The sequence below is a fragment of the Eptatretus burgeri genome, chromosome 16 (genome assembly GCF_056783735.1).
Source record: "Eptatretus burgeri isolate ZD-2024b chromosome 16, Ebu_testis_v1, whole genome shotgun sequence".
Taxonomy (NCBI): Eukaryota; Metazoa; Chordata; class Myxini; order Myxiniformes; family Myxinidae; genus Eptatretus; species Eptatretus burgeri.
In genome coordinates this window covers 555,122-572,205 of record NC_140976.1, presented here as the reverse complement: position 1 = coordinate 572,205, position 17,084 = coordinate 555,122, and the positions used below count along the sequence as shown (strand labels likewise).

Sequence of the window (17,084 nt, the reverse complement as noted above, 5' to 3'; positions counted from 1 at the left end):
AAACCTATGCCAAATCGGTATGTGGATCATAATGGATGATCCGCTGTGGCGACCCCTAACGGGAGCAGCCGAAAGACGAACAACATTTGAATCTGGGTTCAGGGATTTAAATCAAACTTTGTACATGAATCATGAATGTAATAATGTTGGCGGAGGCCTATCTGGCAACGTCGAATTGTGTTTTCTAGTTTTATAATGAGTTTTTTTTCTTTTCTTCCAATTATGTCTTGAGAGTGAACTTTCAGTCCTTTCATGTTTGAAGTAGAAAGCGGGAGGAAGAACTTTCCAGCACTTTCTTCCCAGAACTTTCCTGATATTGCAAAAAAAAAAAGAAGAAACAAATAAGTACATTACTCTCATCTAATATCGAATTCGGAGAGTGTGGTTTCCTTTGGAAATTCCCTGGGCAAGCCTTCTGGGGTTGGGCTGAACTGGGAATTATGCAAAATAGGCGGGGCTTATAAAAGTGGGCGTGGCTTAGGGGAAATGGGCACGGTTTCGAAAAAGTGAGCGTGGTTAAAGAAAAATTGATATGTGACTCAGGATGTTTGACTTGTGTCACCACCAGGGGGCGGTCTTCGACTTGCATTTCGGAGGGGAACTTCAGGGGAAGCGGGAGTGGGGGGAGGGTGGTCCCTTCTGCTATAATTAGTGTAGGATTGAATGAAACGGGGTACATTAAAACAGTACGTTCAAACGGGATAGCAAAACCACCCGTCACTTTCAAACAGCACATACCATTTTAAAAGAGATTATTGAAATAAATGCGAGGGAAAAACCTTCGGAGTGTAGGCTTTATTTCACTTGATTGAAGCCGATTCTACAGACACATAAAGGAATACATGTGCAGCAAGGAATACATGTGCAGCAAGGAATACACGTGCAGTCGATCACCGCAAAATAAATCAGCAATTAGCCAGCGTAAGCACGGAGTCCGGTATACTCTCAATTCTCACCATTCAACGAGCACCAAGTGAACCACCGCCGTAAATGACAATGCCCCAGGGAGAATCCCACCGACCGCGCGGCATCACGGTTTTATCTGTCTCGTGTGCGAGCCGCGCGACATGTGATCACGCGTCACATCCTTTAATTCATCACATTCTCCCCGTCTTTAAAATGTAACTAGAGGCTCAACTAACGCACCATGATTACTTCAACGCTATAGGGGTATACATTTCAAGCAGCGCGAACTATTTAAACTACAGAAGCATACATTCCAAGCAGTGAGGATTATTTTGAGTTATAGGAGCATGGTAAGGTGCCATCGAGGGATGCCGATTATCCCCTTTTCAGATCGAGTCGGCGAGGGGGTTTTATCCGTCGACCTCTCCGGGAGTAAATGGTGGTTTCACTTGAGGGAGGCTTCCGATCTTCTTGGGGAGCCTCGACTCGTGCCGGGGATGACTCCTCGATCGCTCTCGGGTGGAATGCGGTAGCTCCGTCGCCACCATTCTCGGGTGGAGTTCCTGGGGGGGAAACACCTGGGGAGGGAATATCAGAGGGAGGAGTGCCGGATGGAGGAGTTCCTGCAGGAGGAGTACCTGCGGGAACCAGATGGCGAACCGACACAGTGGTCTCCCTGCCATCAGGAAGTCTAACATGAGCATACTCAGGATTAGCATCGATGAGTTCGACCTCCTCCACCATTTGTTCATACTTGCTTTGTCGTACCGGGCGCTTCATGAACACTGTTCCGGGATAGGTTAGCCAGTTGGGCACCGATTGGCCGTCAACATAACGTCGTTGGTGAGTAAACATTCGTTCGTGAGGAGTAGCATTGGTGGACGTACAGAGCAAAGAGCGTATGGAATTCAGAGCGTCGAGTTGGGTAACCTCCCACCGCTCGGGCCCCAGTCCTCTCGATTTCAGCGCCAGGGTTACGGCTTTCCAAATGACTCTGTTATACCGTTCCACCTGCCCATTACCCTGTGGGTTGTAACCCGTCGTTCGACTAGTTGCTATGCCGTGTTCATATAGGAACTGTTTGAGCTCGACCGACATGAAACACGGCCCTCTGTCTGAATGTATGTACGACTGTTTCCCAAACATGGCGAAGAGGTCAGAGAGACATTTCACGACAGTGCCCGAGGTCATATCCGAGCACGGAAATGCAAATGGGAACCTTGAGTATTCATCAACAACAGTGAGTATGTTTCTGTTGTCTGTCTCAGTCGGCAGGGGCCCTTTGAAGTTGATATTTAGTCTCTCGAAGGGGGAAGTGACCTTGATCAATCTGCCGGGAGCGGCGCCATAGAATCTGGGTTTTAGTTCAACACAAACTGGGCAAGAAGCATTCATTTGTTTAATATCTTCGATAGAATAGGGAAGGTTTTGTCTGCGCACGAAATGTGCCATTCTGGTTACCCCCGGGTGGCACAGAGACTCATTGAGGTCTTGCAAAGCCCGACCGATTGTCGCCGAACAGTAGACCCGAGAGAAGGTGTCTGCAGCAGGGTTTTCCCTCCCGCGCCGATAAACAATGTCATAACTATAACAAGATAGATCTATCCGCCATCTCATTATTTTCTCGTTCTTAATTTTTCCCATCAAACATGAAGGCAACGGATCGCTGGTCCGTGACGAGTGTGAAGTGGTTGCCCAGTAAATAATGTCTCCATTTACGTAGGGCTTCGACAATAGCGTACGCTTCCTTCTCGATCGTCGAGTGTCTCTGCTCGCTTCCTGAGAGAGTTCTCGAGAAGAACGCGACGGGTCGTCCGGACTGATTGAGCGTCGCGGCGATCGCGTGATTGGAAGCGTCCGTTTCCACCACGAACGGCACCGTGCTGTCGATCGATAATACCACGGAATTACTGATATCGTCTTTGAGGCTGTGGAAAGCTTTTACAACAGCGGCATCTGGCGGGAAATTTTTGCAATGCACCAGGGGATGTATTTTTTCAGAGTATTGGGGGATCCATCTAGCGTAGTAAGCGAACATCCCGATCACTCGACACAATGTCTGCAGGTCATGAGGTGGGGTAGCTCACGGAGTGGGCGCAATCGTTCAGGATCGGGCTTTATCGTGCCGTCGGCTATTGTGTAGCCGAGAAGATCAATTGACATTGCCGAGAATACGCATTTGTCGTAGTTGAGAGTCAGATTATATTTTCTAGCAATGCTCAAGAATCTGTCCAGATTCATATCATGTTCCCCCCGATCCTGACCGCACACCGTGACATTGTCCTCGTAAACAAAAGTGTCTTTGAGGTTTTCATCCGAGATGATGTCGTCCATAACTCGTTGGAAGCAAGCTACTCCATTAGTGACACCAAACGGAATCCTCCTAAATTGATAGAGGCGTCTACCTGCCTCGAACGCGGTGTAAGGTTTGTCTTCCTCTCGAATGGGAATTTGATGATGGGCGCTTCGCAAATCGATGGTGCTGAATATTTTGTAATTGGCCACACGTTCGACCATCTCGTCTATGCGTGGCAAAGGGTAGGCATCGAGATGGGTGAAGCGATTGACCGTTTGAGAGTAATCGATAACCATTCGTTTTTTATGGTTCTGACTGATAGTCACCAGCACCTGCGCGCGCCATGGCGAATCGCTCGGTTCTATAATACCTTTTTCCAGCAATCGCTTGGTCTCAGAAGCGATGAAGTTCATATCGGCGGGCGGCGGTGTATCGTCGCAATTTGATTGCTATCGGTTTACAGACCGGCGACAAGTTAGCAAACAGCAGGGGGGACGATACCTCTGCGGTGGTCAGAGCATTTAGAATTAGACGAGGTTTTTTTCCTCCAAAGGGTATTTCCACGCTCGTGTGCTGCTTGAGGACATTATGACCCAGAATTACATCAGCGCATAAATCACGAAGCACCAGTACCCTTACATCCCGATGCGTGTACCCTTTTACGTCCAATTCAACATTGCAGTACCCTCGTACGCGGGACTGTAGTGATGTGGAGGCCATGCATACCGTATTGTCTGTCGGGTGGATGTTCCATTTCCTGCCATTCGCTAGTGAGCTGTTGACGAAACTTTCAGAGCTGCCGGTATCAATCAGAGCCTCAGCCATATGCCCGTTAATTCGTACGTTAATGATAACTTTGGATGGATTCCCCGGTGAAGCTGCTGTTACTTTCTTTTGTGAGTAGCGGGCCACAGAAGTGGGTTTATTTCTTCTAAGAGTAGATTTGCATACCCTGGCATAATGCCCTTTCTTGTCACAGTTCATGCATGTGGCATCCCTGGCGGGGCATTTGTTACGGGGTGTCTTTTATACCCACAAAAGAAGCATTTACCAACCGAAGTAGTTGCTGAGGAGTTTGACGAGGTCTGGGTATCCGATTCCTCGGGTTTATCTCCATCCTCAGTGTCGGAGGTGTCCCGGGGGGGTTCCTTGAGTTTCCGCCGTAGCAGCGTTCATTAGCAACACCAGTGTCCCATATGACTCAGATTGCTGCTGAGCCATATCCATAGCTCGGGCCTGGTCAGCTACCATTTCAAGAGTGGGTTGTGCTTTCTCCAGTAAGCGTTGCCGAATGGGGACTGACCGGAGCCCCTGGATGAACGCCTCTCGGGTCGCTTCATCTCGGTGTTTCTCGGCGGTTAGAGCCCGGAAACTGCAGTCTTTGCCCAACTGCCTCAGAGCTTGCAGGAACTGATCGATTGTCTCCCGGCTGCTTTCCTGCGTGTGTTGAGAAGATGTCGTATGTATACCTCGTTCTTGCGCTTCACGTAGAGCGCCCGCAGCACGTCGATCGCTGCATCGTAGGTGTCACACTCCGAGAAGAGCCTGAATACGCTGGGCGAGACATGGTTTACAAGTGCAGCCAATTTGTCGGCTCCCTCTTCAATGATGGTCAGATAGTGTGAGAAGGAACGGAACCAATGGGACCACTTCATTTCCGAGTCAGTAGCGTTGGGGTCCGCATCGAACCTCTCCGGCTTGTAGATCTTGTCCATAGTCGGTTAAGGGAGCCGAAGGAATCAAGTGAAATAAATTGAAATGAATGCTAGGGAAAAACCTTCGGAGTGTAGGCTTTATTTCACTTGATTGAAGCCGATTCTACAGACACATAAAGGAATACATGTGCAGCGAGGAATACATGTGCACCAAGGAATACATGTTAAGCAAGGAATACACGTGCAGTCGATCACCGCAAAATAAATCAGCAATTAGCCAGCATAAGCACGGAGTCCGGTATACTCTCAATTCTCACCATTCAACGAGCACCAAGTGAACCACCGCCGTAAATGACCATGCCCCAGGGTCAATCCCACCGACCGCGCGGCATCACGGTTTTATCTGTCTCGTGTGCGAGCCGCGCGACACGTGATCACGCGTCACATCCTTCAATTCATCACAATTATATCATTGGCTTCCCTTGAGGTATGCGACTCAAACTGCGGCTGCCACTCTGTTTACCCACTGCTGTCTTGGTGCCTGCCCCATTGTTCTCCTGATTCCCCTCCGTTACCTTCCCAGTGACATTTAGGAGATAAAAATATGGAATGGATTAAAGTGGTGTTGAACACAGGCATGAAGGATAAAATGGTCATCTTCCCCATCAAGTTTCCTCATGTATCACAAACGTTTCTATCTGCCCTGCATGTGGTCGTACAATCAGGTGTACGCACAGATGCTGAGCAAGCTCTATGAAAAGGAGATTCGGAATTTCCTCGACACAGCCAAACAGCGGATTCTGACCAGCAGCAAAGAAGGCCGCAGGCTCGGTGAGTTTAACCGTATTTGCTCATGATGTCATTGCATCTCCCTTTATATTTTGGCTTGATCAGAAGTCTGTGTTTTGAGCTGGATATTTTTAATGGCCAGAGGCAAGACACAGTGCAATTTTCAACCAGACATTTGGTGTGTCTTCCACTTATGGTTAGCTAAATGAGCAATTTTTCATTCACATTTCCAGGGAAACTTAAAATCTTTTCAAAAATGATAATGGCCAAATAAACCCATCACTTCGTGGAATAAAAAACGAGTCTTCATGATAAACATTTAGTTTGTTCTTTACTTTGCCTCCTTAAAATAAATGAATGCAACTTTAAGCAGAAAATGGAAATTCAGTGAATGTCTCTGAAATTTCAGTGGAGTGCAACTTAATTTGTTGCAAAATTTATCATCACTAGCATATAAGACCCATCGTCTTGCTGATGGGAATCCCAGTCTTTTCTGCAGTGGCTAATCTATGGGGCAAAAACAAACAGGGATTCCTGGGAGATCCCGCCCTCCGTGCAGGGATAATCAGCGTCGCAAGTTGGTGGTTGCAGTTTCGACACGTGTGTCCACCACATGCACACAAACTAACCTCAGTTTTTTTATTTTTATTTTTTTTATTTTTGCATCACAAACCTTCCCCTGAGTTCCCTGGATCCACCGTCGTTATATTCATTGCAATCCGTTAACCCGTTTTCAAGTTATAACATGACGAACGGACAGACAGACAGACAGACAGACATGGCTCCTTTTATAATAGAGATTACATTGGGATTGAGAATGTGTATGGTGAAGGTTCTCGAAGCAGCTTGTTGGGAAAAGGCAGGGTTAATTACTTCCACCACCAAAGGTGGATGGATGTTGTGTTTTCACCTCCTGTCTGTCCATCTGTCTGTCTCTTTGTCTGTCTGTGAGCAGGATATCTCAAAAGGTTATGGATGGATTCAGATGAAATTTGGTTGACAGGTTGGGTATGTGACGAGGCCAAATTGATTCGATTTTGGTGAAGATCCGGATCCGGATCCGGATACTGGAATTATTAAAGTGACATTGAGTGATCGGGCCAAAAACAATTAATAGCATAATATCTCAAAAAGTTATGGACGGATTTGGATGAAACTTGGTGGAGAATTTGGGTGTGCGACAACGCCGAATCGATTAGACTTTGGTGAAGATCCGAATTCTGATCTGGATAAAAAAATTTTTAAAGCGATTCTTCACCTTTGAGAGATGGCACCAAAAATGATATATAGCATGATGTATATTTTAACGTAGCGGCAGTTTTCTAGCTGTCCATCTGCCACACTACGTCATTACGTTTCCGAAGTCATTACGGCATAGGATGGCTGACTCCAACATCCACCATTTATGTTGTTGCGATTCTGGGAATCGCATCCCACCAAAGCAATAGCAACCATCATACAGCGGTCCCTAGACAGTTATTCCATTAATGCACGTTCAGATAGTCCTTTTCCTTTTGTCTAGCGGGACAACGGGACATTGCGTTAGGTAAACTTCATAGCTCGGTCTGATTAAATCTCTGCACTCATTCCTATTCTTTTTTCCACTCTTATTCATGAGGTAAATCCCAGCCATGTGCGCCCTTCGCTGTGAGATGGGTCCTCAGTGAAGGCCAAGCAGACATTACGCCGGGCTGCAGAAATCACAGCCTGCCAAATGCACATGCAGCAGTAATTTCCACCCACTGGACAGAAGGCTCACCCACCACGCCGCCCACGCTGCACGGAACACGAACCGAGGAAATGGGAGAAAAGGCATCCTAAATGCTGACAACCTGCAAAGTGCACGCGGCCGTGCCATTTCAAAATCCACATTTAATAATTATATCTATCTTCTTCTTCAACTTAACCCTACATACAATGATTGTATCCAATCCTTTCCCTCAATTCCCTGACACAGATCAGGGCTGGCAGAGTGCATCCCACCGACTCCAATAACCGCGAACACGATGCTCGATGGCAGGCAGACCCGCGCGCTGGCTACGTGTACTAAGGTGGAGTTGGACGCAGCCCGTGATACTTTATCATCGTACAGAATGGGGCACGAGTAACACACATCTTTGGTCGGGTCGGGTCGGGTTACAATAACATGTTACCATTGGTCTTCGCTCACCACGACGGAAACAAATGTCTCCCGCGGACGGCAGACATCCTCCCGCATCTCCGTCTCGATGCAGTTGCTACCAGGCAGAGACATGCTGTGTGACCGGATCGCTCGGGCCGCGTGGCGCACCATGGAGCAGGCACATTGACCAGCGCAGGCCGCGGGGCTCCGGGATACGGCACGGGGTTCGGTGAAAAGCAATTCTTATCACGGGGTTCGGTGCAAGGCGAATCATGTCGTGATGCTCTGAGCGAGACGATTCCACAGCTTGGAACCATCTGGCCGGAAGTGAAGTGGACCCGCTTCCGGTCATGGCGGCCAGCCCGTGTGCTGGCCGGGGCCCAACCAGAGCGCCCGATTTCCAGAAGAGTAGAAGTCGTCGTCGTCCCTGAGTCGTTCAAGTGTCGTTTGTGTGTCGTCGTTCCTCCTGGCCTGGAATTCATCTTCAACCATTCGCCTTCTGACTCCGCCTTTCTGCACCAACTCGTTGCTGACTCCGCCTTCTTCACCACTTCTCTGCCCTTCTCCACCCACTTGCTTTGGACTCTGCCTTTCTCTCCACCCATTGGCTTTTGACTCCACCCAAGTCCCTCCCTGCACGCCCTACAGTTGCGTCTCATTCTCTGGACTGACGCAAGCTGCATGAAGTGCTGTGAAGCAAGAAACGGCGCGCCAGCTGTCAGGGAGGTATCGCCCAACAGAGCATCCCCCCAAAACGTATTGGTGGTGCGATCGGGCAATCGTGCAAGGTATTGAGAGACCATTAGCCTCATCTCCTCTCCTTTTTCTCTTCATCGACTCCTCTTCATCGGGTTTTGTGTGTGTATGTGTGTTTTGGTGCTTGTCCTCGTTTCAGTTAAGAGTGTACAAGAATTATATTGGGATAACTCTGCTCTGTGTCTGCTTTTGTAAGTTGCTTGTATATTGCCGCACCTCACACATTCCTTCCTATTCCTGCTACAGACAACAATATACAACATTCACTGTGCCACATACCTTTCCTCACCTGCCTGTTCATCAATCCTTTTGTGGAAATGTTCCCAGCTCGTTTTTGTCTTTTCTTTTATTGATCCAGCATGGTCTGTATCCTAACCGAGTCGGGACTTTATTCCCAACGATCCGTTCCTTTTAGCCGATACATCCTTGGCAGTGTCGCTCGGCTGCATCTGATCCGGTAAAGTGATCCGGTTCGGATAAGGCGTACCGAGGGCATGTCCCCCGGTAATTGGATCATGTGGTTATTTTTAAGTTACCGGATTAACTAGATGGAGGACTCAAAGTCACGTGGTTAAGTTATTGGAGTTCATGGTCGGTTAGCGACCTGCCGCTTCACCGGGGAGTCTGGTTGGATCCCGAGATAGCTCGCCCCCCCCCCCACCCCGGTGGTCTTCTCACCCGACCCCCGGCCCGCAACAATATTTTCATGCAGTTCAGGCCTAACACATCAGCAAACCTGTCATATTCACAATTGCCATGCCCTACCTTTGCATTTTCTGTTCAGTGTGAAACACAAATGAAACAATTGTTAAAATGTTCATCAAATATCGAAAGGATAGGCATCATGGACCTTCCACAACACCACAGTATGTTTAGGCCTTAGGCTTTATTCCTTAGGCCTCACCTTCAGGCCACTTCAGGTTGTAGTTCACCTCTCTCCATCCATCTCTTGAGTTCACCATTCACCTTAAAGGCGTACTTCCCTTCTTGGACGTCTTATTTGAGAAATTGTCCGACGCTTATAAAACCACAGTCGACTGTAAGTCGAGGTGGGACTTTTGTAGTTCCTCGAGATACAAGATCAGATTGATTGGTATCTGGTTGATAGATCAAGAAAGATCTGCTCCACAGATAAACTCCATGCCGAAATTGAGACCATCAAGACTATTCTCCTTGATAATGGGTATTAGTGTAGTAGATAGTAGAAAAATCGTGGAAATTATGGTGCAAGCATCAAATTTGCATTTCTGTTCAGGGCTTTCTGATCAAATCTGCCCGATTGGCCATTTGAAAATCCAAATTTTGAAAAATTTGAAAAAAAGTTAAAAACGTCAAAAAAAATTGAAGTCACAGCTGGCTGAAATTCTTGAAGCGCAAGTGAACATCCCAGACAGAGAACCAAGGGGAGATGCAGTCATCATTGATGGCTCAGCACTTATCAGTGCCCTACTTCCACGCACTTCAAAGATATTTGATGACTATGCCAAAGAAGACATCATCCCAAAGGTGGAATCCTATGGTGCCAGGTACGTGAGGGTGGACGTAGTGTTTGATGTGTACAAGAAGTAAAGTCTGAAGTCCGAGGCAAGGTCGAAAAGGGGGCAAGGAATCAAAAGAAGAGTGACAGGAACCAGTAAGACCCCAAGTAACTGGAGAAGCTTTCTTCGAGGTGACAGCAACAAGACTGAGCTGTTTCACTTCCTTGCGGAAAAGATGTGTGAAGCACAGACGACAATCACAGTCATTGTCACAAAAGGAGAAGATGCCATTAGCAACACAAGGAAGTCACTGGATGCTGTGTCTCCATGTTGTCATGAAGAAGCTGACACTCGAATATTTGTACACGCCAGGGATGCAACGACGGATGGTTGCAAGTCCATTATCATTAAGGCAAGTGACACGGACGTACTAGTCATAGCATTATCTGTACTGCCATCCTTACAGGAACTAGGTCTTGAGAACATGTGGATTGCCTTTGGCCAAGGAACCAAGGTGCACGTGAGGGATCCCATACTTCCATGCGATCACTGGATGTGACGTCGTGTCTGCCTTCCGCGGTAAAGGGAAGAAAACTGCATGGCAGACTTGGAACGTCTTTGATGATGTTTCTGAAACATTCACCAATCTCAGCCAGCATCCAACATTGATTTGTGATCTTGACTTTTTTGAAGTTTTTTTTTTTTCAATTAGAAACCCCTGGAGCACAAATGTGCCAAATTTGATGCTTGTATCATCATTTGCATGATTCCTCTCAAAAATTGCTGTTATCTGCCTCACTATATCACCTGAACAGATGATCTATAGATATATACATTATACACAAATTCCTGAACCCACCGAATAATTCGATAATCAGACCTGGTAAATGTCCTCCATACCTACGTCTACCTTGGAAAGGCAAAGTGTCTCAACAGTTTGACAATTAGATTAAACAGACAGAGTCCCATTCTTACTATGATGTTCAACCACGAGTGATTTTTCACCACCCGCCGGTTCCTTCTGTCCATCCAAAAAGACGTTCTGCCCGCCTCTCGTATAAGTAAGATTATTTCCGAATTTCAGTGCCAGTGTGACGCTAGGTACGTGGGCCGCACACCTTTGAGATTGAAGGATCGTATTGAACAACACGTCCCTTTGGGGATCAGACGGAGTCAGTCATCGAAACAGAGACAACCAACTCGGGCTGTTAAGAATTTACACAGTACGACAACTATTCCCTGTGCATCTGCAATTGGTCACCATTTACTGAATAATCCTCAATGTGCAGAGCAATATCGTATCAGCTGGTTTAATATCCCGAGTAGAGGATGCAGTTTAACTCACCTTTGTGCAATGGAGATCACATTCATCAGATCAACCAATCCCATTCTTTGTAGACAAAGTATTCGTCCGAACTTTATATCTATTTTCACTATGATAGCTTGACTTTGTGACAATTGTACCACAGTCAACGTTGAGTCAACGTTGAGTCATCATGAAAACCACCCCCCCCCACCCCCCCCAACTAACCCTTAGCTCAGCATTACGTTTCTGCCGGTACTTTGATGATTCATCAAAACGGCCAACCACACAAGGTTTGAAATAAAACAAGATTTGATCCGTATAATTACACAGGTCTGCAAAATGGAACTTTAAAAATTGTTTTGATAATTTTATGTTTCTTTATATATTTTTGGGGTGCTAATTCGAAATATCAAAACAGTTTTTCTCCATCACATAAGTTTTTCTTACAAATTGATGATGAAATATACAAGAATTTTTGGTAAATTCCCATCTGGTAAAACAAAATGAAACTCATAAAAATAAATTTGGTACTCTAGCAAAGAGAAATGGCACAAATGCAATTAAAAAGTAAGACAATAGATTCTTTACAAGTGCTCCAATCATTTTTTAAGTTCAGCACCTCAAAATCTCTTCTTTCTTACTTGAAAACTACACCTGGAACTTTTTCGTTTGTGAGCATTTGGTGGACTTTCACGATGCAACATCCAGCAGTCGTCGGCCATCATACTGACATTCCATCTTCCCTGATATCTTGATGAAACCTTTCCCCTTGTTCTTCACTCACATCCCCTCGATTTTCCGGAAAGTAATCCAAATGGGCATGTAGGAAATGAACTTTAAGGCTCATTTTACATCCTAAGGCGTCAAACTTTTCTTGCTTTCTTCCCACGATGTCTTTGTAGTTTGGATCCTTGTAATTACCCAAGAAGTTCTTCATCACATCTTTCAAACTAATCCATGCATCTTTTTCAGGATTACTAAGAGAGTTTTTAAAATTTTCATCCTTGACCAGTTTTCTTATATCTGGTCCAACAAATCCTCTGGAAGAAGTCTTTTTTTTCAAGCTTCTGGGTCTCACTATCTACCATGACCTTTCCTGGGAAAGTCCCATTTCTAACCTCGCCTCAAAAGCCAGTCGCCGACTGGGAATCCTCCGTCGTGCAAAGTCCTTCCTCGGCCCTCTTGAGCTCCTGACCACTTACAAAGCTTTTGTCCGTAGCCTGATGGAGTACTGCTCTCCCCTCTGGGCTGGTGCTCCTGCCTCCCACCTTTCTCGGCTTCACGCTGTCGAAACCAGGGCATTTAGGATCATCGGCATCTCCCGCAATGAAGCGGAGTCTTTGGGCCTCTCACTCAATCACCGCAGGTTGGTCGGTGGTCTTTCTGTCTTATACCGACTCCTCTCCAGCCTTGCCCCCCCTGCTCTCTCTGCGATTTGTCCCCACCACATTTCCACAGGGCACTCAAGGTCCGCCAACAACCCCCTTCTGGTAAAACTACCAAAATCACAAATCACTGCTCATCTTCACTCTTTCATTCCTCTTTTTTCCCACCTTTGGAATAAACTTCCTCACTCTATTCTTTCCCATTCTTCCTTCCAGGCTTTCAAAACAGCTGTTCACCACCACCTCTTATCTTCCCCCATCCAAATCCTCGATCTTTTCTACCTCCGATAATCCACCCAAGCCCACTTCCTTCAATTCCCCTGCTTTCCTTCCTGAAAGTCCCTGTAATGTCCATCTTCTCTTCGCCATGTTCCCCGTCCCATCCCCATCCCTCTCCCTTCCACAGTTCACCTAATGTGTCTGTTCCCCACTGTTTTGTCCCTTCCACTCCCACCCCTCTTGTCTCATGCCCCCTTGCTGTGAGTTGTGTGTTAGCTCTCATACGAGCCTCGAAAAGGTATACAAAAAAACAAAAAACAAAAAAACACCCTCTTTAACCTTAGCATCTGATAGAGCAGGAAACTTACTACACAAATACTTGAAGCCTTCCGCATCCTGTGGCAAAGCTTTCACAAATTGCTTCATCAGGCCAAGTTTTATTTGTAGAGGAGGCAAAAGAACCCTTTTCGGATTCACCAAGCTTTCTTGAAGGATGTTCTTTGTCCCTGGTGTAAGCGTATCCCGACTTGGCCATTGTTTTTGAGACCAATGGAGGTCCCTGGCTCTACTATCCCACTCACACAGGAAACAAGGAGATTTTGTGTAGCCTGACTGTTGTCCAAGCAACATGCAAATTATCTTCAAGTCAACGCAAATCATCCAGTTGTGATCTTTGTATTTAATCATGTTTAAGAGTAACACCAAATTTTCATGTGTCTCCTTCATGATCACTGAGTGTCCAACAGGGATGGAAGCATATTTATTACCATTATGCAAAAGAACTGCTTTAAGGCTTCTCTTTGAAGAGTCAATAAAGAGTCTCCATTCATCAGGGCTGTAACTTATGCCAAATGTTTCTATTAGTCCTGATGGATCTGTACAATAAACCAAATTATTTTCTTGAGCAAAATACGGAACAAACACTTTTTCTCGGTTACGATACCGAGAGAATGATGCACCAGGAGCTAAAATAATCTTGGATTTCAGTCTGGAGCCTAAAATCTCTGTTGACACCTTTGCAAGTCCCAAGTTCCTCACGAGATCATTTAATTCACACTGATTGAAGAGTTGAGGTTCTTCACTTTTACCACTATTGAAGTCTACATCATCATTGCTTTTGCTGCTTTCTGACTCAGAACTTTAGTGTATTTCTTCAAGGTTTTCTGGTGGTGATGGGACTGGAACATCTGGTCCATGGGCAACAGGTCACAATGCAAATGGGAGAGTTGGATAAACAATGTTTTTTTTTACACTCTTTGAATTGTGTCCTTGTACCTTACATGAGCAAAAGTAGCAGTCATCACTGTGATTTTTAGGCTCTCTCCATATCATTGGAACCCCAAAACGAAAAGACTTCTTTGTACATTTTTTCCATTGTCTTAGTTCTTCAACACAAATTGAGCAGACCTTATGAGGAGCCCATGTCTTATCTTGGTCTCCTAATTTCACACCAAAGTAGGCATAGTAAGACTTTTTTTAACAAAGTAAGTAATGTATCTCTGACGTTTCTTAGTCATAAACTCGCCACAAATGTAACAAAATTTGTCCAGGCTGGTTGCACATCCTCTAGAAGCCATTATTGTTTCCAATCATCTACAGATCTGGAAAGAAAAAGTAATGGGATTCGAGAAAGGGGATATCACATTAGGATAAAATAGTAAAACACAATAATCAAACTCGGGCACACTGGTAAAACGCAATGATCGATTTTGTGAAAAAACTATACGTGATAGGATAATTTATTTGACATTTTTGAAATTAGCAGGTAAAAATTGATCAAATTCACCCAATAAATATGAAACGATCTTCCCTTCCCTCCCCCTCGATCACAGGGCCCATCTTCCCTTCCCGCCCCCCCCCCCCCCGATCCGCCACTGAAATAAACCTTCTTTTAAAAAAACTGATTATCACTATTGGTCGCCATCACAAAACATAAATAAATAATGCCAATGGCAACAGAGGCGATGACCCTCGAACGCCAATTCACGTTTGTTTCAGTGAGATATGTAAAAACAACACGTTTTTTCTTCATTGTCACTTTCATTCACCATCACTGACACTTTTATTCAGCAATTTATCATTTATTTTCACTTCAACATCTCATCCCTGGGTACATAAAATCAATTAATTACATTATTTTTTTGGCAATAAGTGTGCGGATGACTAAAATTAATGCGGGGTTGTTGGCATTAACCATAAACTTCGAGTGCCTATCGAGTGCCGTCCTCGTTTGCTCATATCTTTGCTATTCCCTCTCTTACTGAGTTCAGAGCTACCTTACATTTCTCAAGCTGTGTTTTTGTCCCCCGCCCCTCCAACAAGGTCGGGCACGGGGATGTTCAAATGAGCTTTGTCCGTCTGATCGACCGACCGTGACCAAACCTTCTGTCCATTTATTTTTGTGCACACGATATTTCAAAAACCGTTTAACATTTCGCTTTCGTATTGCAGATATCTATTCCTCATGACATTATCTCAACCTGATTAGATCGTGGTGGCGATTGACTGAATTATGTTGCTATGGTAACCATCCCGGTAATTTGGCTTGTGCACGATATTTGTGAGGCTCTTCTTGCCTTGTTTGTGCAATATGTTTACTGTCTACTTACAACCACCTAAAATGCGGAGGACCTCGAGTGTCAGTTCCTTGTCAATACCGCTTCAGGTTGCAGTCATGGTAATGGCCGATAAATATGTACTGGTTTTATTTCAAACCTTGTGTGTTTGGCCGTTTTTTTATTCTGGGAGCTACCTTACATTTCTCATTCGTCATGAGCTGTGCAGGTAAACAAAGGTGCTGAAAATATGGTTGGGTAAATGAGTCAATGGAGTGCGAGCCAATTGGGGAACAAGGATAATGCAGTAAACCCTCAAATATCATGAGTCCTAATATCGTGGGTTTCGATCAATTGCGGGTAATCTATTGTGTTCCGATTTCGTTATCGTGGGATTTCATTTCGACCAATCGCGGTTTTTGAGCTGAAATGAGTCATCGTTTGTGTCCGTGTGTGTACAATTATCTCCCATTGTGAGTCTTGTGTTGTTTCTCTTGCATCATTTTTAATGGTGCCCAAATGTAAAGTGAGGGACAAAGATAGTTGTGCCAAAGGCAGAGAAAGGTGGACAGTGGGCGAAAAGATCGAGTTGTTCGATCGTTTGGCTCGAGATGAAAGTGCGGCATCTGTGGGCTGCCATTATGGGATCAATGATTGCGGGTAGAACCTTCCCCATTGTTGTCTTCCTAATTCCTAAACCTTCATTTTCCTTCAAACCCCATTCCCAAACCCTCACTTTCTAACACCCGTACTCAAACCCTTATTTTTCCGACAGATGAACTCGAACCCCCATTCTCAAGCACCCATTCTCATACCCTTATTTTCCGACACCCGGACTCAAACCCCCGTTCTCATGCTTCATTCTCAAACACACATTCTCAAACTATGTCACCTCACCAGTATTTTGACCGAATAATCGCCACTTCAGTGTTGTCATGGTCATGGATCTTCGCTGTTCCAGCATCAAAAGAGCATTGGGATTCTCATGTACATATGTGCTACTTACGAATATTTTGCAGCTTCACAGTACCTCAGGTTGAGTTTGAAACAGCAAAAAGCTTACCTTGTGTAGCTTTTCTTGGTTGCTATATGCAGCTTTCTTTGTATGGAAGAGCATACGAGGAGGATATGCAAAATATATACATGTAATAATATACATACATACAGTTCCCATAGAAAGTGTACACCCCCTTTCAAAATTTTCACCTGTTGTTACCTTTTAGCCTGGAATGAAATTTCATTAAATCAGTCTTTTTTCCACCTTTATTTAAACATCGTTGTGCACAACTTCCAAGTGAAAAACAAATAAACCAAGTCACCCGCCGGGTAACCCGTATCTTGCCAAAAGGTGACCACGTGTGAATTCTTTAAGGTCACACTGAGGTGAACAGAGCTGCTATCCACCAGGAGCGACTCCTTGAGGAATATCTTTCTACGAGAGATTCCGATGAGAATCGTTCTACAGAGTAACCATGAAAAATATGCGTTTGCCTCATAACGTCACCAAATGACGTCATAATGTCTCAAGCTTGACATATCTAGAAAGCACTCATCGAGGTGTTCAATTTGAGGTACTACACGATATGGTTCCTAAAACTTGAAAATTTGACCTTGGGG

General features: G+C 45.3%; 1 protein-coding gene across 1 annotated transcript in view; it reads left to right on the top strand.

The window, feature by feature from the left end:
• The window catches only part of EXOC1 (exocyst complex component 1), a gene marked incomplete at its 5' end in the record, with an annotated part of 84,156 nt that overhangs the window by 20,398 nt on the left and 46,674 nt on the right, over positions 1-17,084 (top strand). The window contains one exon of the mRNA XM_085860330.1: positions 5,583-5,688. Within this exon, the coding sequence (XP_085716456.1) occupies positions 5,583-5,688 (106 nt within the window). The remainder of the gene's footprint in view (positions 1-5,582; positions 5,689-17,084) is intronic.